Raw genomic sequence first — 21,918 nt, 5'->3', positions numbered from 1 at the left:
AAACTTTGTGGAAAATGTTTTACATTATTATTTGATAAGAGAATGAATAAACAAGGAAACAATACATCTAATCTCAAATGGGTTTGATCCTAAGAGGTGCTGAATTTTCTCATGAGATACTGTGGGCACCCAGTACTTCACAGTACTGTATCATTAATACTGATAAAAAGAAAAGGAGTACTTGTGGCACCTTAGAGACTAACAAATTTATTTGAGCATAAGCTTTCGTGAGCTACAGCTCACTTCATCGGATGCATTTGGTGGAAAATACAGTAATCTCCCCACTGTATTTTCCACCAAATGCATCCGATGAAGTGAGCTGTAGCTCACGAAAGCTTATGCTCAAATAAATTTGTTAGTCTCTAAGGTGCCACAAGTACTCCTTTTCTTTTTTGCGAATACAGACTAACATGGCTGCTACTCTGAAACCTGTTATTAATACTGATAAAACCATTTGGATGTAACATAGTTAAGCTGGTAATATTAACTAGGCAAATATTGGCTAAAATTACATTAAAAGATGAGAAAATATAAAGTCGATAAGAATGACATTTTAAATTGCTTTTCAGTTTAATTGGTTTAGCTAAAATACAAATGCCACACATTGTTACTGTTCTCTAGGTTTTTCATTTGTAGATAGCTAGCACATGTCTCATAAAAACAAGTATATAGTACCATTTTTTAAAATTTAAGCTCCATACTGCTAACATTGAAAATCTATTTAATTCCAGTAAAATACCTAAGCTAAATTTGCTGTAACAGCAGTAGCATTTTTGCATAAATGTGTACTTTAGATGATTTTTTACTTCTACCTTTAAAATATCTGAAGCTTTATTAAACAAAAAAAAATTCAGTCATTTTTTTCATGTATTCCTGCAGATTTGTCTGAAATCAGTAAAAACACAGGACCAAATCCTCAACTGGTATAAATTGGTGTAGCTCCATTGTCTTCAAGTAAATTTTTCAGATTTACATCAGCTCAGGATCTAGTGTATCATAGTTTATCTTCAAAAATATCTTACATGTTTCTGAAAATATTTATTAAAATATATGGAAAACATTTTTTTACAAAAAGTGCAATTGTAATATGAGGCATGTCTTAATGAAGTATTTACAGTTTATTCTAATGAAAATCATGGTCATCTTTCAAAACTAGATGCAAATAGCAAAGTACAAATATTACATTATTATTGCTTAATAATGCAAATTATGAAGTTTCAATAATTCTTCATTTTCTACTGTGGTAGAATAATGGTGAACTAGCTGGCTTCTTCCTATTCCAGAAGGTTAGAGGTTAAAGTGTTTTTCACCATTATAAACTGAGATTCTCTGTGGGATCTTTTCAGCTTTGCACGGCGATTCTGGAACCAGATCTAGAATTGAAATAAAATGCACATTTCTTATAAATGGGTAATTTTTCCTTTTAAAAGCAACATTGTATGCAGGCCAGGTTTGAAGTTAATAAAGAATATCCGTACAACCATACAGTAAAATAATTATTGAAATTCTGATCATTTGGAAGCTGAAGCAGCTTGGAAGTTTCAAAGCTACAGATGAAGGTATATGGTGAGCTGTAATAATTTTAAATAATGTAAGGCAGAGAAAATTATAGACAAAGGACTCATTACATTTCCTAGCTGAATTGAAAAGTAAGGACCGGCTTTGTTCCCACTGAAGTTAACGGCAAAACTTTCATAGACTTCAATGGAACAGGACTGGACCCCCCAGGTCTTGATCCAGGAAGATGCTGAGCATCCTGAACTTCCGGAGGAGTCAGTAGAAGTTCAGAATGCTCAATAACTCCCAGAAGTGCTTAAACCTTGCAGTATAAGTCAGTAGGGCCTGATCCTACTTTTATGAAAAAGCCTGAAACTGACTTCAATGGAAGTTGATCAAACCCTTAATGAACATTAAGGGCCTGATCCAAAGTCCAAAGAGGTCAGTGCGAGCCTTTCTATTGACCTTGATGTGTTTTGGATCATGCCTTAAAATCCCTATGTATACTGAGCTTTGAACCAAATGAGACCGAGTCTCAAATGTGACTTTAAAACAGTCTTGTCCTGTCTAAATTGGCTAGCCAAACCCTGCTTGAAATGTATTTATCCATTTGCTTAACTATATTTATTTAGTTTTCAAACATGGTTCTAAACCCATTGTAGAAAAGTTTTTCAAACCTGGGATCAAAGAATGAAATCCTGGCCCCACTTAAGTCAATGAAAAAATTCCCATCAACTTCAATGGGACCTGGATTTAAATCTGAGAGTTTGGTAGGGGGAAAGCTTTGTGATGGTCAAGGAGGATGACATATAAGTATTACAGCGATGAATGTCATATCAGTACCAGAGAGAAGGGGAGACAGAGGAAAGAGAAATTTCACTGGTATCCCCACTGCAAATTACTGTCAATATAGTAGCTATCCAATAATGCACTAATTACTAAGGATCATTAAGAAAAAATGCAACTTTCAGATGGTTATCCGCTCCACCCACTTGCATCATTGCTGAGCAGACATCATGTGATCGCAGAATATATATATTTTTAAATTAAGTTACCTGGATCCTGTCTTCATCTAAATCTAGTTTGTGAGCTAGTTCTTCTCTAATGTCAATGCCAGGATAGGAGTTCATTCTAAAAACATTTTCCAGCACATCAATCTGAGGAGAATAAGCAAACAATTTAAAATTACATTGTAGGAAAAAGAGAAAAAGTGAGTCAGTTCAAGTAAAAGACTTTCCCAATAATTTTTTTGGCCAGACTCCAATCTCATTTATACCTGCATAAATCAAATGAAATTAATGAAATTACTCTTGGTTAACACTAGTCCTTAACCACATATGTACATCTCTGCCTCTTTATGCAGTAGGTATACAATATTTTATCAACTAATCATTACGTGCTTCCTATTGTTGAATGCATTTTACTCAACAAAGGAATATAGCAAAACATACATGACTTAATTTATAAACAGGTAACTGAATCCCTACCTGGTTTCTAGTGAAAGCAGTTCTTGGTCTCCTACCCCTGTACCAACTCAGTTCCCTTTTGTAAGATAGCCTTTCAGTGGCTGAAAAATATTTTTCACATTTCAGAACTCTTTCGTCCAGCATCGGGTAACTGTGAACATGAAATAATGGCCCTTCACAGGAAATGACAGGGGTCTGCAGACACTGACTAGTGTCTTCTCCTAAAAGCAAAAATATAGAATTTAAATTCATAGATCTGTATTTGCCAATTTTTGAATGAGACAGTTATATTAAAATGCAAGCCTGTAACAAAATAAGTGATAATCTAATGTTTTAAGTATAGGTCTAATCGTACTGAGGTGCTTATGGAAACATACCCTTGATAAGACATAAAACTTAACACAGAGTAAAAAGTTAAGACAATACACAACTAAAGCTGATGACATACCTAAATTGTTGCATGTATCCATCCATGGTCTGTGAGGTTTCGCAGCTGGAATGACATCTTTTTTCTGTTCTAATCCCAAAATGCTTTCAATGGAAAATGAGCAATGTGTGGTTTTAGTTTCCACAAAACTGGATACTTTCTGAAGATTTTGAGATACTGCTGTATCAGAAGCACATAATGATGTATTTGCCATTCTTTCACCTTCAATCTATGCACAACATGAATTGTACTTGCATTTTCTTGCAGGTCCTCCTTATAGCTGTGTTGGCAAGGGGGTTGGATTTGCAACGTCATTAATTAAAATCTTTTATTAGAAAGTTTTAGCATGTCAATGAAGACTCTCCCACCAAGAGGCACGAGGAGTTAATTGTTTATTTGTTTGCAAGTAATTAGCAACTAATGGCGACACCAGGGGGGCCACCAAGAGGGACAAAAAGTGTTATCTCTCCTAACCAGAACATCGACTTAACTTTCTCAAATGAAGCTATGCACAAATATAGTACTTCCCTTTATTTGAAATCATTAATGTATAAAATCAGTTTTTTAAAAAACTGTATAGTCTAATGGACTCCACTTACCTAAACATAGCAGCATGATAGGAAACCAGTCAAGTAATAAATAATCTCATTTAAGTGAATTTTCTCCCAAGGAAATTTTAAAAATAATCTCTTAATGCTATTAGGGTAATCCTGATGAAAATGCCTTTGTTTTTTCATATGCATATGTAATGGTGAACGTGGTCAATAAAACAACAATAGTGTTTGGCACAAGGCACACTGCACTGGGTTGGCAATGTTGTCAAAGCTCAGTGTAATTGCCTTCCAAGTGCCTGGATTAGTTAACAGGAACAGTTGCACCAAGTATTTAAATAAATAATTCACGCATTCACTTGCTTCATTTTTCTATTAAAATAATCTTGGTGCAGCTTTCTCAAAAGATAGCAATGTGAAAGTCTCAAAGCATTCTTTAAAGCATTTGTATAAAACATTTTAAAAGTAATAGAATCACTGTATTTTAATTTCTTGATTAAAATCAGAACACTTTTTTCTACCAGCCTTTTATCGTAATCTCATTTGTTTTAAATCAATGGGTGTTTACTTCAGTCACCGGTGCTAATATTTAAAATAATCAAAAATAGAGAATTGGAGATGAGTTCAAGCATTTTTATAAAATTCACAGTTATTTGAATCCAGAGTTGTGGTTTGGCCCATTATAAGGAAAGTGACATATATAAAATTCATATATGGATGCAGGTTCAAATCTCAAACACCATCAAAGCTCAGGGGTGTTTGGATCAAGGTTTTGGTTCTGGACCATCTCTCCACATATTTCCCTGTTTTTTCTTATTGTAAAACTTTATTTGAAAAAAACGGCAAAAATTAAATAGAATTTTAAATGTAAGGGTAGGAGGATTCAGAGTTTGCAACCTTTAATTCAAGTTCTGACCTCTGATGCACACCAACTGGAGCTGTGTGCATTTAAGGGCAGAATCAGGACTTCTTCTTGGCATTTATCCCTGCTCTGTCACCTTCCTGTATAAAAATATAGTTGGATATAAAACTAATAAATACCTACCATATGGAAAGATGCAACCGTTATTCTGATACAGTTAAGGACACCATGAAATTGTGGGAAATTAAACATCTATATAATACACCTATCATTTCAAGCATATCTGAAAAGATTATTCATGAACTGTATATTCATCCTATTGCTCTTGGCAACGTCAATACTGTAAGACAGCAGCTATTGAAGCATGGTGCTCTCTAACACCATGATAAGGTATTGGTTCAGTACTAACTTAAGGTATTGAGTTCCAACTTACTGAACCATGATTTCCAACACCGTTGACCACATTATCTATTAAATGAAGGTCTTGCCTATCCAAGGAATGACCCATCCAGACCCTGCTAACCTTGAAAGATGAGATAGGAGCTGATGAGACAGCACAAGGAAGCATACACAAAGTATCTATATCAATTCACAAAAACACGTGCTGAAGGTTTAATAAAAATTAAAAAATTAAAATAAAGATGCGAGACAACTCATCTCTGCTAATTTACAGTGTACCTATTACACTAGATTATGAAGAACATAAATCTTTGAAGAATAAATGTATTCAGGATGGACTTTAATTTATACCACGATACGTGCCTTTGTGAACACACAGTTCAATTTTGAGCACTTATGTAGGATTTAAGTTAGGCATAGGCCTTGTATTGGCCCTCTGCACAGGGGTGAATTTTATCCTTACTGAATAAAATGGCTTGAATATCCAGAGAGCTGTGAAACAGTAATGCTACATGAAGAACATTTTTCATAATTTTGTAAGTATAGTTCAAAGAGTTTACCCAGTATTGCCAAGCCGAGAGTTCAAAAATCATTTCAGGCCTCAAAAGACCATGAGAATGACTTAAGAATTATGCTTTTTTAAAAATAAGTAAATGTTGGGTTCTTTTCATTTGCCTTTTGGTTTCTAACCTCTAGAGTTCATGTTTTCAAGTTTTTTTTCCATAATCATAAGAGCTAGAAGCTTTTTTTTTTTTTTTTTGGAAAAAAGAAAGCTGAGATTTTCATATAATCTCATGACTGGAAACTGAAGCATTAGGAAAATCACCAAATATTATGAGATTTGGGATAAAAATCTCTGGAGTTCACAACACTGCCTACCAATGCAGAAGGCACTGTTATTCTTTTTAAAATATAACAACATAAAAAAAGGAATGGGAGGCTCAGTATATCAATCTGACCAAAAATTATATACTGCTGCATGCGTGGAGAATTATGGATCAGATTTTTTCCCCAGTACAGAAAACCATTAATGACTATAATACAAATAATGGCTGGCCTTCAAACATAGCTCATTACTCATACCTATGGCAAGTTAAAAAAAATATGGACAAGGACCTATAAGAAAGTAATGACAGGTTTCAGAGTAGCAGCCGTGTTAGTCTGTATTCGCAAAAAGAAAAGGAGTACTTGTGGCACCTTAGACACTAACACATTTATTTGAGCATAAGCTGAAGTGAGCTGTAGCTCACGAAAGCTTATGCTCTAATAAATTTGTTAGTTTCTAAGGTGCCACAAGTACTCCTTTTCTTTTTATAAGAAAGTAAATATCTCATTTACAATGCTGGCTTGATGGGATCATCTTAGAAACATGAATTGTAAGAAGTCCAAAATAAGGTAACCAGCTTTATATAAATAAATTATGTAATGAAATCTTCTCTCTCTTTAAAGGGCTACCAAAGAACTTTCTAGAAAGATAAGTGTCAGTAGTGATGAGGATCGTTTAATTATATGCTCCTTACCACCTCAAAACCAACTGCTAAAAGATCTATGCAGTTTACTCTTGAGGGAATTCTGCAGCAAACAATTAAAAAAATTTAAATTCTGCAAATTTTATTTGTAAAATTAATACAGTAACACTAACAATATAATCACACCATTTTCAATTATTTTGACAATTTATTTCAAAATACTTGTCAGCAAATAATTAAAAATGGTGTAATTATATTATGTTACTTTGACAAATAAAATATGCAGAATATTAAAATATGCACAGAATTTTTAATTTTTTGGCGCAGAATTCCCTCAGGAGTATCAAGGTTCTGTGTGATGCAAACTGGGTGCGGGCAGTTCAGTGGGGGGTTCTGGGTGCAGGTGGACTGGGACTCCACAAGGGAGTCCATGTGAAGGTGGTTAGGACTCGGGGAGAGGGGGGCTTGATGGGGTAGGGGATCAGGGTGTGGCTGGTTAGGCCTCAGTGGGGGTGCGTGTGTGTCGGGGTGTGTGTCCCTCAATGCAGGGGGTTCAGGTCAGCAAGATGTGGGTTCAGAAGGTCTCCTGATGCGGAGGGAGGCTTGTGGGAAGGGGTCACTGTACTGGGAGCAGCTACCAGTCAGCCCAACCCCTGTAAATCTGGACACCCCACCCCACTGAGCTTCACCCTCCCCCAGCAACAATGCAGAGCTTCCTACAACCATGGGAAGTTTCTGGGGGATGAATGCCCTCAACTCCCAGTAGGATGTACTCCACAACTTGCAGGACTGGGTCCATAATGGCCTTGCCAGGTAAGAAAGAAGATGTGGTAGCTCCGAGGAATATTTTCAGAAAGGAGGCCAGCATTCAGCCATTGAGTCTTAGTTGAACTCAGTTGGTGTGTGAAGAACTGAAACTAAGGTAATACTGCCATCTAGGGTTCATAGATTCCCATTCAACAAATTACTTTCTAAAGATACCTGCATAACATTGCCTTCTAAAAACAGCAAAAATACAAACATTACTAGAATTAAATTAAACTATAATTTAATTATAAACTATAATTTAAAAATTATTATTTTTTTTATTCAAGGGATCCATTTCAAATAGCTAAGTTCCCTTATGTTGCAGGGTATAATAAAAAAGAACCCATCTGGAAGTCAATTGGCATTTTATTGCTAATTTCAACAGGAGCAGGACTGAACCCTTTTTTCATGTGCCTGTTGAGATTTTTCTGCATGCCAAGTCAAATTTCTACATTTAAATGTCAAATCTGTTGTCGTTTTGTTGTAGCACACTTTAATCTCTTCAGCGCTAATTTAAAATGGATTATTTTCAGTTCATGGCAACTAAAAGAAAATAAATGTTGTCTGTTGCCATCTAAAGAGGTGTATAGATGGGAGAAGCAACAGAAACTCCTCTTCCTAAATCCCACGTACTACTATTTATGATTTTGCTAAGGAAACATGTCCTCACTTACACATTGTACAAAATATACAAACTGCCGCCAGTGAAAAAAATCCCCACAATTTGACAGCTGTACTAAATGGTCACTAGCTGACTGATTTCAAAAAAGGAAAGCTATTCATGACATTTATGGATTGTAAATTAGTGTATGGCATATACATAAAATTTGAATTTGGAGAACCAGATAGATAAGAATGTTACTGCATATCTTAATCCTCACAACATCCTTGTGAGATAGGCAAGATTAGTCATAAATTACAGATAGGAAAGAGAGGAAAAGAGGTAAAGTGACATGCCTCGGGCCACACAGTGAGTCAGTGGCTAAACTGGGAATTAAACCAGTTGAACCGAATTCTTACTTCTAGTTTCCTCCCCCAACCACTAAACAATTTAGATGTCTACATCTCATCTAATTCTTTTAGAGCATGGAATCTTATATAAATAATGATAAACACATTTTTATTGCAGTGAGAATACTGTATGCTTATTATTTGCTCCACTAACAGACTTATCACACTTTCTAACCCAGCTTTTGCACCACACCCACTGGAGTTTATTTAACAATGTAAATTCTCCTACCCTTCTTTTCTTGCCTGACATATACTGTCTCTCTTTCTCTTGAGAAGGAGAAGCAGTTCCCTTTCTTTTCTTTTTACCCTTTAATAATAACCAATTTACTCAAACGTTACTGGTTTTCCATCAAATGTTCTTATGGTCTTTTTTTCCCTACCTATGACAACAAGTAATTTCTTTTTAAACAACTATTATTTTACAACTTCAAATGTATTTTATCTCCTTGTTTTTTTCTGTCACTAGCCTTTCAAATGTCTGAATGTATATTTTTGCTGTATTTCATTTCACACACGTTGTTTCCTGTGTTTTGAATGGAATTGAAATTAAAAGGTTTAGCAATTAGGGTATGAATATCATATAGCTCTGAGATATCCATTTTAACATCTACAGAAACCACACAAATACAGTTCTCAAGGTCAAGATGTTCTATTCACAAAGCTATAAAAAGGGGCTTTGAAGAATGATTTTGTGTGTGCGTGCGCATGCTGGCGGGGAGGGGGGAGAGACAGGACAGCATATTTTACCTAAGGCCAATGTGTCTCTAGTAAACAACTGGGGTTAGCTACAAACACGTTTCAAAAGGGGTTTCTAATTCTGTCGTGCTATATGAAGCAGAACATTGCTTTAAAACCCTGCCCTAACAGAGTTAAAAGGAATTATTACAAACTCTGACACTCAAAAATATGTTAATTCCCATAGCAGGATGCAAATAGGGTTTCTGGACACAATTGTAACATGTTTCAGAATAGCAGCTGTGTTAGTCTGTATCCACAAAAAGAACAGGAATACTTGTGGCACCTTGGAGACTAACACATTTATTTGAGCATAAGCTATGCTGAGGAGTCACTGTATTCAACACGTGTTAAGCAGAAGAGGTAGCGCAGAAGAGGGTGGGGATAACTAATTCCTCACAGCGTGCTGGCAGTTTAAGAACGGGTCAGAACCCTGTGAAATTCTAGGTGCCTGAGCAGAAGAAAAGCACAACCACCATCCAGCACCTTAACGGGGAAAGCGGAGCCCCAACGCGCGTCTCTCCCTCAGAAACATCTAGGGCCTGCTCTGCGCAGCTGTTGTACCTGTAAACCCACCTTGCTTAGAGACGTGCTTATACCCTGAGGCGGGGACCCGCAGGCTCACCGCGCAGGGCGATGAGGAGCCCGCTCCCTTGAGGGAAGGAGTCGCGCCGGGTAAGGGCGGCGCCGCATTGACGCGACCTTGGCAAGAGCCTGCGTGCGCCGCCCGGCACTGGGGCGCGGAGCCAGTCGGCGGACGCCGCTGACTCAGCCACTCCCAGCCCGGCAGAGGGCGGGGCGGCGGCGGCGGCGGCGGCGGCAGCAGCAGCAGCAACCGCGGCGTCACGGCAGACGTCACTCAACGCCCTCTCTCCTAGGTCTGCCCCCCCCATGCACGTAGAGTGACGCCTCCGTTGAGCAATGAGAAGGCGGCGGAGGGGGCCGGATTTCCGGGGCGGGGCAGGGTCGTGGCGGTGCTGAGGAAGGGGGAGGGGCTCAGTGTTGGGTGCACGGTAGGGTTTGTGGGCGCGTCGGCCCGTCGAGACCCAGCCGTCGCCATGCCCGGGATTGACAAGCTGCCCATTGAGGAGACGTTGGAGGACAGTCCTCAGGTGAGAGGAAAGGGGCGCGCTCGGGCCGGGCCCGGGGGTTCCGCGCGGGGACGGGGCTGCCGCAGGTGGGAGCCAGGGCCCAGGGGCTCTGCGCCCGGGTGGTAGCCCCAGGTAGTGGCCCGCGGGCGCTGGAGCTCGAGGGGATGTCGAGAGACAGGTTAGGTGGCTGGATGCGGTGAAGGGGCAGGAAGCCGAGGTGTCCGGGGCGAGCTCCCAGGGGCCTGTGGACCGACCCCTGGCATGGGCTACAGGAGCGCCCCGCCGGGTCCGCTTGTATTTTCAGACTTGCTCTTGCTGGGGGTGGGTGTCTCTGATGCTGTGAGCCGCAGCAGTGTCAAGCCATAAATAGACTCCGAGCTTCTCCCGCAACTTTGCCATCGTGTAGATGTGTGTAAGCTGGGGGGAGGGAGGAAGTCACCACTGAATGCATCCGATGAAGTGAGCTGTAGCTCACGGAAGCTTATGCTCAAATAAATGTGTTAGTCTCTCAGGTGCCACAAGTACTCCTTTTCTTTTTGGCGAATACAGATTAACATGGCTGCTCCTCTGAAACCTGTCAATGTGTGTCAGTTTCCCCCCCTCACGTCATCCCTACCTTGCAGGTGTGCTCCGAGGAGCGAAGAGTTAGATCATATTAAAGGCCGTGTTGTTAGTTAAACAGCATTGCAGCTGTGTGATGCTTAATGTGAGTGTCTCTTATTCCTAGGAGATTAATCTTAAAATACAGGCCATTTTATTTTGAAGTATTCCTCGTTCACATTGTCAGTTTGAGAAAAGTTTTTGTTAATCTGAATCCTGTGGCTATGTTTGAGCCAAAACTTTTACATTGAAGACAAAAAAAAATTAGGTTAGCTTGGCTTCATGCAGTGTTTCTGAAAGCTGTTCCCAGACTGGCAATACAGCTTTTTAATTACTCTAATTTCTTCACTTAGTTTTTGCTATTTAGTTAATCAGTCCCTGCTTGATATTAAGAAGGCAGGATATCCATAAATGCTGCCAGCTGTCCAGAGTTAACCAGATCGTGTTTTGTAATCTACCTCTTGACATTGTGAATAATATAACACTAATGTATATTATTTCATGCTAAGCGAACATTGCTCTCATGACATTGACTATCTGATGTATTAGTAAAAAGAAAAAGGAGTACTTGTGGTACCTTCGAGACTAACAAATTTATTTGAGCATAAACTTTCTTGAGCTACAGCTCAATTCATTGGATGCATGCAGTGGAAAATACTGTATTTTCTTTTTGTGGATACAGACTAACATGGCTGCTACTCTGATGTATTAGTGTAACTGAGGATGATTTGTAATTTAACAGTGTGCACGTGTTGCTATTTCTGAGCTTAATTTAAGATTTTTAGCAAGGTGGTGAGTCTTATGTAGTGTTATGTACAATGGAAACTTATTAAACATGACTAATATTTGAAAACACGTAACTAAAATAAAATGGATAGAGGAAGTTTTTAAAATGTGAAGGGAAAAACCATAAAGGATTTGACTACCCTACATTTTGAAATCATCATACCATATTGCTACATATTAGCAGTATTGATCTAGAAATAAGTGCAGAAGAAGGGAGTGGGCTAGAAAGCAGAGAAGTTTCCAGAGGAACTTTGACCCCTAGATCATCACTTAAGTTTTAAAATGTTGTTACTCAGGGGAGCTGAGGAAGGAAAAATAAACTCCAAGAACAATCCTGTGTTTAATATTTTAAATACTGAAATAAAGAATTTTAATCAAAGTGCTTCAAATATTTTTAGAATGGTATGCATGATGAAACTAGTCAAATGAATGTAGTATTACTTTATATACTGCTTTCTATCCAAAGACACAAAAATGCTCTAATAATAATTTACAGAATCTATTAGGATCAGTTCACTCACCATCGAAATATAGCTATCTCCGGCAACAGTTGTTTGAATATACGACTACTGAATATTTTAGGGTGAAAAGAAAAAATACCTTATTCACTTGAAATTGTAGAGGAATTCAGGTAGGCAAAATATAATTACCCATTTGGGATTTGTTCAGGAAGCCAGGCCTTAAGCCACTGCTCTTGTGAAAAGCCCCACATGTTGTTTAATGACCAAGTGTTCAAGCTCCGAGGTTTAAGTCCTCTCTGAAAGATTGACCCTTCAAAAGATTACTATCTCTCATCCTAAAAAAAATATTGACCTGTTCCATCACTGTGAAGCCTTTTCTTTCATATCAGTTTTTTTTAAAACTGAGTTTAACAATGAATCTCTGCTCTCCACACAGACTATTCAGAACTAGAGACTTTTTACTCAAGATATCAAATGCAAGATAATATAGCATCCAGAGTAAACAGTTTTTGCCCTCTTCTGTTAAATATACTTTTCCACTAATCTTAAGGAAAGAAAGTTGCTGTTGGAAATACTCACTGTATGTAAGGATGGCTTGTTAACTTAGACACCAATTCAAAATACAGTTAATTTATTTTAATTCGTTTACAGTCTTTCAGACATGTTGATTCTCTAGAAAGTCCTTCAGTAGAGGTTTTGTGGCAGGCTTTAGCTAGTCTAGTCTATTTTGAGTTAGAGAGAGATCATTACTTGCTATTGAGCCTGCACTTTTTACCTGCTAGATTTGCCTATATGCTTTCATATGGCACAGGTCTCAATTTTTTGATTTTTTTAAGGGTAAAGTTGTGTCTACTTAAAACATAATTAGTTTGGGTAGAAAATGCTGGCTGAACCAAAACATACTAGAGACCAAGTAATTTTATTCCCTACATTCTTCCATGCTCTGTCCTGAATCCTACTTCTGACCATCCTTAAGTAAATAAAAACTACTATGGTCTCATTTTACAGTCTGGTTCCATTATTTCAGAAGTACACAGCAGTACAAGGCCACAAAGTGGAACAGTTTGTTTTACTGGATCACACTGTACCATGTGGTATCTCGTTCTTCAGAGGGATCGGGGAGAGGGAGTAAGACACGTAGTGTAATATACATAGACCATGAATTGTCAATCAGAATGTCACGACCAGTCCATGTCTTTATGACTAGATGGATCCTGAAACTTTTCTGGTGTTACATAGGTCATGGTATACTGACCTAGACAGTTGTGCAGTGCTGGAGTTAGGCAGGGAAATGCCTTCTTGAGCCATATGTGAGGGCAGTTTACAAATCTGAAGCATAAGATTTGTTTGCCCTAACTTTAGCTTGTAGTACTGCAAATTCTATTAAGTCTTAAAGCTATCAATGTTTTTTAATGCGGAAAAAGCTACCTTTTGTCTCTGGAATGTCAAACTTTAAACACTTGGTGTTGGCTTTAGACTATCTTAAAAGGAAGATAGAGATAAGATTGTCAAAAAGCACAATCAATTTTTTATGCAGTTTAGCAAAACTGTGCGACATGTAATATTTAAAGTTCAATTAGTCATATCCATTAGTTCATTACTGCAAGATCCTGCACAAGCTGAAGACCAGCTTTTGAAATCTGTTGTGCTGTAGGATAGCCAAAAACCATGGTGATGGACTACAAAAGGACTTCTACATTAGCAGTAGTATTTTAAGACATGTACCATGAAATTAAAAAAAAAAAAATCTAGCATCCTGTAAATCACGCTCACTAGACAGTTTTATTTTTTTGACACCAGATGATGTTTACCATTTACTGTATTCTGGTAGCTTCTACAATGTGGTAAGCATATCCTATGTATACAGGAAGACAAAGTTTTTGTGCCAGAGAGCAATATCAATTAGATTTTTTGATGGAAGCTTAAGTTTAAACCAAGCTCCCTCTCCAAAGTAACTGAGCTTCAGCTTTTTAGACTTCTAAGCAACAGGCCTATGTTTTATCATACTCTGTTTCTGAGTGGATATGTTCAAGGTAACACACACATCACAAATAGAAATCCAATTAATGAATGTAATAATGTTTAACTTTAAATAAACATACTTCAGTGCAACTTAGTTGCTACATATATTTTCACTTCCTTGAATATTTGAATCCTGCATCACAGGGTTTTAGATTGCAACAACAGTCATGTTAATAGGAAATACCATTATTTTGAAATAAAATAATACCCCTACATTTAGTGGTAAATTCTGCCCCCCCCCCCAAAAAAAAAAATTAGTATTTCCTTTCCTTTTAAAACTGTCAGCTGCTACTGTTAGTATTCCCTTTTAAGGGTATTGAGTCTGCCATTCTGCACTTAGGGTTTCTGTCTTATGGTTTCCCTTTTCTCCATTAGAAAACATTAAAGGTTTCATAAGTATAAGGCTGTCAGGATCAGCAGGTTAACTTGATAACTTCAGATTTTACACATCCTCTGCTTATTCGAGAAGTTAGAAACAGGATAAATTATGAAAAAAGTTACACACTATGAATGATGCTCTTCTAATCAGGCTTGTAGTTCTACTATGCAGATAGCCAAGTGGATGTTTCAGGTTAAATAGAAGAATGATGTGGAAGCTATTTCCTTATTTCTTAGTCATTTGGGGTATGTTATTAAAGAATTTGGGTATCTGACAATAGCATTTCTGTAACAAACATACATACTGTAGTTTCTTTGCACATCTCCATAATACATTTTAGGATAATTTCTTCCACTGTAGAATGAGAGAGTACACGCTTCTGTATTATGAGCTAGATTATATTAAAGTAGTTAAGCCAAAAACCTACACTCTAGAAATGGAATATGTAATAGAAGTGTAAGTAGTTCACTGATAAGATCAGTAAAATGCCCTATTTACACAAACGTTCTTGAACCTATCAAGTGTCACTGAATTGCCTTGTTAGCAAAAGTCTGATAAGGAGAAACACAGAAAAAAAAATTCTGCTTTGCAAGAAACCATCTTTGCTGAGACTTGTTTCTTAGCTCTCAATTTAAGTGAGCTTTACGAACGTTTCCTGTCTGCTAAGGAGATGTTTCATAAAGTATTCTGGTGTATAAAGATTATTCAGCTATGCAGTTGCCCTTTAAGATGCAACAAAATTATATTCCAGAATTTAAACTTTCATCAGTAATTAAGTAGATTTGGAGGTTCAGTTGGATTTTAGCTGAAGACTTTCCCCAAACTATAGTAATCTTGTGCAGCCACTGATGGTAAAATCAAGGGGTGGCTAGAATGTGGAAGGCATTGCTTGTGTATTGCAATATGTAGGCATTTGAAAGCACCTTATTGTAAAGTCATCTTATGTCCATGAAGAAGGTCTGATACAGCCCCAAATGGAGTCAAACTCAATTCTTTGCTCTTCCCCATGTGGGATTTTGGCCTTTTGGAATAAATAGGCCTGAAGCTAGTGGACATACCACTATCTGCCTTTTGCTGGAGGAAATTCATTGCCACTCCAGTGCAAACAAGTTATCAGCTATCTCATTTTCTTGTAATTTAAGCATTTGCTGTAGGTGTTATTTTCAGCTGTTTATGATAAGCCTGTTTGTTTTGATTATGATAACATGCTTTTGGTGCCTGTGGGATGTATTTATTTTAAAATTCTTTTAGAAAAAGATGTAGCAAAGCTTAACATACATGGGCATAATGGGATTTTAATATGGCATACCTTCCCAGATGTGGAGACATGGTCTTTCATAGTTTTCCTTTTGGCAACCCAGTGATTTGGTGTCTATTAGAGTTTAGCTTTCCAGCCGCACCCGCGAGTCCTTCCCGTCTCGGGGATCAACAAAAACAGTTCTTCTTCACTACCCCAGTCCCGGCTCGCCATGCCTTCTTGCTGCCTCTCACCAGATCCTCAGGTGCAATAGACCTTCTCCCTTTTTGGCAAGATAGTCAGGCTGTCCATTCTGGTGGTAATGCTACTGAAAAGCTTAGGGCACGTATGCACCATTTGCTCCAGGTGGTGCGCTCAGGTTCTCTCTCTACTTGGGGTTTTGGTCTAGGGATCCCTTCGTAAGCAGTGACTGACCACAGCTCCAATCCATTGTCACTTCATAGAATGCTTGTTTCACTTCCCATTGTCTCTCTCTTACCCAGGTTTCTATAGGTCTTTCTCTCTTGGCCCTAGATTTGGGAGAGCCTGCCCCCAAATTCTTCCTGATAGAGTTCAAGCTTATTATATTCTGTGGCCCTGCACCTCACATAACTGTCATCTGACTCTAGAATCTCAGTCCTGTCATCTGGGAGATGGGCTAACCAGGCACATACGAGACTGAGCCCAATTCCCTTAAAGGGGACTGCTCACTCTGATATATCTACTTCTATCAAGTGAGAAACATATAAAGACACTTAAAGTAATTTGAAACTTTTGTAAACTTTAGAAAAATGGGTTTCTAAATTATGACTAATATGTTTTCTTAAACCCTATTTTTACTAGTTTTGATGTCTGTCTTTCTGCTGTCACTTGGAAAAGGAAATCTGTTTTACTGTCTAATTCATTAAATAAATCATATTTAATGTCTTTGAAATATCATGACATTCTTTGCTAAGTTGATCTTTAAAAGAGTAATCTGTAGCTCACGAAAGCTTATGCTCAAATAAATTTGTTAGTCTGTAAGGTGCCACAAGTACTCCTTTTCTTTTTGCGAATACAGACTAACACGGCTGCTACTCTGAAACAAATTCATTGTGTGTTCTATTTTTGACAGACACGTTCTTTGCTGGGTGTATTTGAAGAAGATGCTGCAGCAATTTCCAGTTACATCAACCAGTTGTATCAAGCCATGCGCCGAATTTATGATGCACAGGTTAAAATTATAGCTGTTCCTCTATGCATTTAGAAAGCTTATAAAAACATTTTAACTACTTATTTTAACATGGGTAAACTGTATTTTTTTAAACTGTAGGTTAAAAATTAGAGATGAAAACTGGAAAATATCGTGTTTGCCAAGGTCTGCTGGTTTTGAAACAAGATGTGTCAGTTGGAAGAGTTGTGTTCTTTGTATTTAACACACCTTTAGAAGTCTAATTGATTTTTTTCTGAATAATTGCCATTGTGGCTGTAATATTAGTTTATAAATACATTTGGACAGTTTCTTGTTGTCATCCCTTAATCTTGTTAACATTAGTTCATGTAGCTTGTATTTTGCCTTATTTTGTTTCCATCTTCACTTGAATGTGATAGTGGTGCGTTTGTGTTGGGGGGGGTGGTACTTTTCATGACCTACCTGTTTGTTATCTGCATGTTGCTTCATTGTGTTACCTTCCTTTTTTTGCTGTTTATTTCTGTATTGCCTGCTGTTCCCGTGTATGAAACTGCTTGTGCAGATCTTTCCTTAGATCCTGTCTACACAGTTATTTTAAGAAGTTTGTAACCAGTTAATGGAATGGTTTGTTCTAACAATTTTCATCCCCACATGTAGTTACTCAGTAACTAAGGTGGCTGATGTGAACTAAATATTGTGTTGCATTTAAATTTGCAATTGTCTTGCAATTTGCAGACAAGTCCCAGTTTTCATGGGTCTGATAACTCTACAGTGTGCATGATATGTGTTGTTGCATTGACTTTCAGAAATACTCCTCATCTGCCACTCCCATTAATTAATTTCAGTGGGAGTTGTGGGTCTCAGCTCCTCTGAAAAATCTGGCTCTGTGTTTCGAGATGATTCCCATTTTAACTTTTTGTTCTGTATTTCTATGTTTCCTCTTCATAAATGTAATGCTCACAGTATATATTCATTGGAAAGAAAATAGGATTAAACTGTTTCCCTTTTTTTTAAAAAAAAAAAAACAGAATGAATTAAGTGCAGCAACTCATCTAACTTCAAAACTTCTAAAAGAGTATGAGAAGCAGGTACAGTATAAATCAGTTTCCCTTTGAAATAGTTCAGAATACATGCTTTTGTACATTAAAAAAGGTACAATTTTTTTTTCTTCCCACACAGCAAAGTGCAAAACTCCACAGGTCTGATCCAGACAAAATGAACCCTTGCAGCTGCTGGATCACAAGAAATTCACCAGCTATAGGGGTTGCTTTCTATTCTGTGTTGAAGATACCCAATCCATAGAACCTGCAGAATGCTAAACTAGACTTGCTGTGATTTTTTTTTTCACGGGGAAGCATCTTTAGGCTCAGCTCAGGTCCACCACCATGAATATTAGGAAGGGGAACCTCTTTGGCTGATGGTCAGTCATCTAGAGACGTTTTAAAGGGACTGTAGCCCAAAAGCAGTGAGCCTTGCTAGATGGCAGCTTTAATTCTAGTAGTCATAAGAAGAGATTGTGTGGCCTGAAGATGTACCATGCCCCAGCAACCCAACAAGCAAGGAGGAATGGAGCCTGTACCCAGCCACAAAAATCTCCAGTGATTGGGAAGAGAAATCCTCATCCCCAAATTAGCAAATTTTATAAATAATGAAGCCCATAATTTGCTTCCCCACTGAAAGAAGAGTTATATTTCACATGCACAGTAATGCCAGTAAGGGAAAAGTGAGGAAATAGAGGGCTCTGGAGTGCAATTGGTTATTTTTGAATGGCCTCTGTGGGCAGCCACCCTACCTTGGGGCTGCAGCTCATGGGGTGGGGCAGGCTACTGGAGACTAGGCCTTCGTACTCTACCAGCTTCCAACCCAGGGCCTTGGCAGACTGGTTTGGCTTCGCTTACCTCGTGGTGCCTTGCATCAGATTCAAGTCAGGAAGTGACCCAAGAAAATTATCTTCTTATGCATCCTATCCAGCCACCATCTACTCTTGCAGAGCACCATTTTCTGGGCTGCTAGCCCTGGTCACAGTCTCCAAGTGCTGTGGTTCCCCAGTTCCCAGGCTTGGTTTTGGCACATCTCATGTCTTTCCCTGGAGCTCTCAGGGCACACCCTTCCCTCTGGCCCACCAGCCTCTGGCTGCCTTTTAAACCCCGCCTCCAAACCAAGCACGCCCCACAGGGGTGGAGAGGCGGGGCTTCCTCCTGTCCAATGAGGGGTTTATACATCCTGTCATAGTCCTGTAAATTAGAAGTAGTCAGCCCTTGCACTCTGTCCTTCCATCTTCTGTGGAATGCTGCAGTGGGAAGATCATTTATATGAACTTCATTCTTTTTCCTCCATTTTTTCCTCACCCCAGTTGAGATTCCAAGTTGTTGCATAATTTACTGGTGTGAAGCTGGGAATTTTAGTTTCAAACCTTCCCCTAGATGGAGTCAGCATCATAACTTTCACAGCTTGTTCTTGTCAAGTCAGTTATAATGTTTAATCAAGTCCCTAGGTGTTCCAGAATGTTGGGAATCATTAAGAAAGGGATAGATAATAAGACAAGAAATATCATATTGCCTCTATATAAATCCATGGTATGCCCATATCTTGAATACAGTATGCAGATGTGGTTGCCCCATCTCAAAAAAAGATACAGAAAATGATTAGGATATGGGACAGCTTCCATATGAGGAAAGATTAATAAGACTGGGACTTTTAAGCTTGGAAAAGAGATGACTAAGGGGGATATGATTGAGGTCTATAAAATGACGGGTGTGAAGAAAGTAGTATTTATTCCTTTTCATAATACAATAACTAGGGGTCATCAAATGAAATTAATAGGCAGCAGGTTTAAAACAAAGTATTTCTTCACACAATGTACAGTCAACCTGTGGAACTCCTTGCCAGAGGATATTGTAAAGGCCAAGACTATAACAGGGTTCAAAAAAGAACTAGATGAATTCATGGAGGATAGGTCCCTCAATGGCTATTAGCCAAGATGGGCAGGGATGGTTTGCCTCTGATTGCCAAGGATCTGGGTGTTGGTGGCAGGGGATGGATCACTTGGTGACTGCCTGTTCTGTTCATTCTCTCTGGTGCATCTGGCATTGGCTGCTGTCAGAAGACAGGCTACTGGGCTAGAGGGACCTTTGTCTGATGTAGTAAGACTGTTCTTATGATCTCCCACTACTGCTCTGTAATAATAGTACAAGTCATGACAGTATTACTATTCGTTGATTATACAGATTAGTCTTTTGAAAATGTGATATTTGTAGAGGTTTTTTGTTTGCAATGTTAATTTAAATTAGTTAGTTTTTCTTGTTAAAAGAGACTAAATGTGGAATTTTACATTTCAAATCCACATATTACAGTCCATAAATATGAATGCTACTAACAATGTCGTTGTGTAATTAAAATTGCAGCAAGAAATTATCTTTAAGTCCTATTTTAATTTATTTTTAAAGTAGCTGTAATGTCTGTGTGGAATTTTTTTCAATATTACTATTTAAAAACCAACAAATTTGGAATTATAAAAAATCACTAATTAGAAATGTAGTGAATTTTGGTTATTTTGGTTTATCACCAATGGCTTTGTTAGAAAATCAAAACTCTCAAGGCAGCCCTTAAAATTAAGGAGACAAGGTGGATGAGGTAATACCTTGTATTGAATCAACTTCTATTGGTGAGAGAGACAAGCTTTCGAGCCACACAGTGCTCTTCTTCGGGTCTGGGATGGGAACTCCCAACATCACAGCAAAATGCAAGGTGGAACATTTTGCAGTGATCCTGGGCATTCCCTTCCCAGATGTGAAAAAGAGCTGTGTGGCTCGAAAGCTTCTCTCTCTCTCACCAATAGAAGTTGGTCCAATACAAGATATTACCTCATCCACCTTGTCTCACTAATATCCTGGGACCAACATAGCTACAACTACACTGTATACTTAAAATTAGGATCAGTTAATTTTGCAGTATCTTGTTATAAGGAAACGGTAGCTATATACCACGATAGTTTTTATTGCAACATAGATAACGTTAAGATTCTGTCATAAACATTTTTAGTAACAATCAAGGACAGGTTGTGGGCAATAAACAAAAATTTCTGGAAGCCTTCAACCTGTCTCCGACTTTTACTAAAAAATACCCTTACATGGGAGGGACAACAGACAGAGCACTCCCAGGGCTTGCAGCTGCTCCAGCCTGCTGCCGCTCCTGCGGCAGGTGCTGAGCCCAGCTGCTGCAGCCCCACGGAGGACTGACCCAACCCCTGGCTGCTGCTCCAGCAGGCCGCCTTGCCCCAGAAGAAGTCAGAGATCCTGGGACGTCACAGAACATGTGACTGCCGGGACAGAATGGTATCCTGAAACATAGTATAACCAAGTATAACTCATGCTTCTATGAAGTTTGTCATGATAATTACAAAAAGAAAAGGAGTACCCGTGGCACCTTAGAGACTAACAAATTTATTAGAGCATAAACTTTCGTGAGCTACAGCTCACTTCATCGGATGCATCCGATGAAGTGAGCTGTAGCTCACGAAAGTTTATGCTCTAATAAATTTGTTAGTCTCTAAGGTGCCACGGGTACTCCTTTTCTTTTTGCGAATACAGACTAACACGGCTGCTACTCTGAAACATGATAATTACAGTAAATATAAATTCCATGCCTGTAAATTTTGATATGCTCAATAATAAGCTGTCTGGCATAATTTGTAATTAACATTGTTTAATTACATGCTTATCAGATAAATATCTAAAATGTGTACTAAATTTTCCCATTTTAATAATTGTAGCATATCTGCTCAGTGCTTTGCATTAAATATAACTAAAACAAAATCTCTATCAAAAAGTCTGCTATCTTCAAAGTTGCTTTTCCTCAATAAAACCTGAAAATAATAAAGTATTGACACAAGGACGACATGACTTTCAATATTGAATAAAATGAGAGACATTTTAGAGATGGCATGGG

The 21,918-nt window shown here is 38.2% G+C and overlaps 2 protein-coding genes across 9 annotated transcripts in view; one reads left to right on the top strand and one right to left on the bottom strand.

Annotated features, from left to right (window-relative positions):
- Positions 1 to 546: 546 nt before the first annotated feature.
- HESX1 (HESX homeobox 1) lies at positions 547 to 9,869 on the bottom strand. 5 transcript variants are annotated; one of them, XM_043520010.1, is made up of 5 exons: positions 9,789 to 9,869; positions 3,412 to 3,670; positions 2,985 to 3,184; positions 2,553 to 2,654; positions 547 to 1,373 (listed from the first exon to the last, which is right to left on the bottom strand). In XM_043520010.1, the coding sequence occupies exons 2-5, from the start codon at positions 3,602 to 3,604 to the stop codon at positions 1,275 to 1,277; spliced, it is 594 nt and encodes a 197-aa protein (XP_043375945.1). In that variant the 5' UTR covers positions 3,605 to 3,670; positions 9,789 to 9,869; the 3' UTR covers positions 547 to 1,274. The 5 variants fall into 5 exon arrangements, with proteins under 5 accessions (XP_043375945.1, XP_038266925.1, XP_043375948.1 ...); XM_038410997.2 differs by lacking the exon at positions 9,789 to 9,869 and adding an exon at positions 4,858 to 6,327; XM_043520013.1 differs by lacking the exon at positions 9,789 to 9,869 and adding an exon at positions 4,858 to 6,327 and having other exon boundaries at positions 3,412 to 3,494.
- The window catches only part of APPL1 (adaptor protein, phosphotyrosine interacting with PH domain and leucine zipper 1), a 56,549-nt gene continuing 44,486 nt past the window's right edge, over positions 9,856 to 21,918 (top strand). For 2 of the 4 annotated variants that reach the window (XM_038408670.2, XM_043520008.1), the window contains exons 1-3: positions 9,856 to 10,336; positions 16,915 to 17,013; positions 18,000 to 18,059. In XM_038408670.2, the coding sequence (XP_038264598.1) occupies positions 10,283 to 10,336; positions 16,915 to 17,013; positions 18,000 to 18,059 (213 nt within the window). In that variant the 5' untranslated portion in view covers positions 9,856 to 10,282. The remainder of the gene's footprint in view (positions 10,337 to 16,914; positions 17,014 to 17,999; positions 18,060 to 21,918) is intronic. The other 2 variants (XM_043520007.1, XM_038408671.2) reach the window with 2 other exon arrangements.

The sequence above is a fragment of the Dermochelys coriacea genome, chromosome 7 (genome assembly GCF_009764565.3).
Source record: "Dermochelys coriacea isolate rDerCor1 chromosome 7, rDerCor1.pri.v4, whole genome shotgun sequence".
Lineage (NCBI taxonomy): Eukaryota > Metazoa > Chordata > Testudines > Dermochelyidae > Dermochelys > Dermochelys coriacea.
Note: the sequence above shows the minus strand (reverse complement) of the source record. Positions and strands in the feature narration are given on the sequence as shown.

Excerpts from the sequence above, each read along its gene's own strand:
- HESX1 (XM_043520010.1), bottom strand. The coding sequence starts at position 3,604 with ATGGCAAATACATCATTATGTGCTTCTGATACAGCAGTATCTCAAAAT. Across the intron at positions 3,185-3,411 it reads GGATACATGCAACAATTTAG|GAGAAGACACTAGTCAGTGT; the intron begins GTATGTCATCAG and ends TTTTGCTTTTAG. Across the intron at positions 2,655-2,984 it reads CTGCTTTCACTAGAAACCAG|ATTGATGTGCTGGAAAATGT; the intron begins GTAGGGATTCAG and ends TATTCTCCTCAG.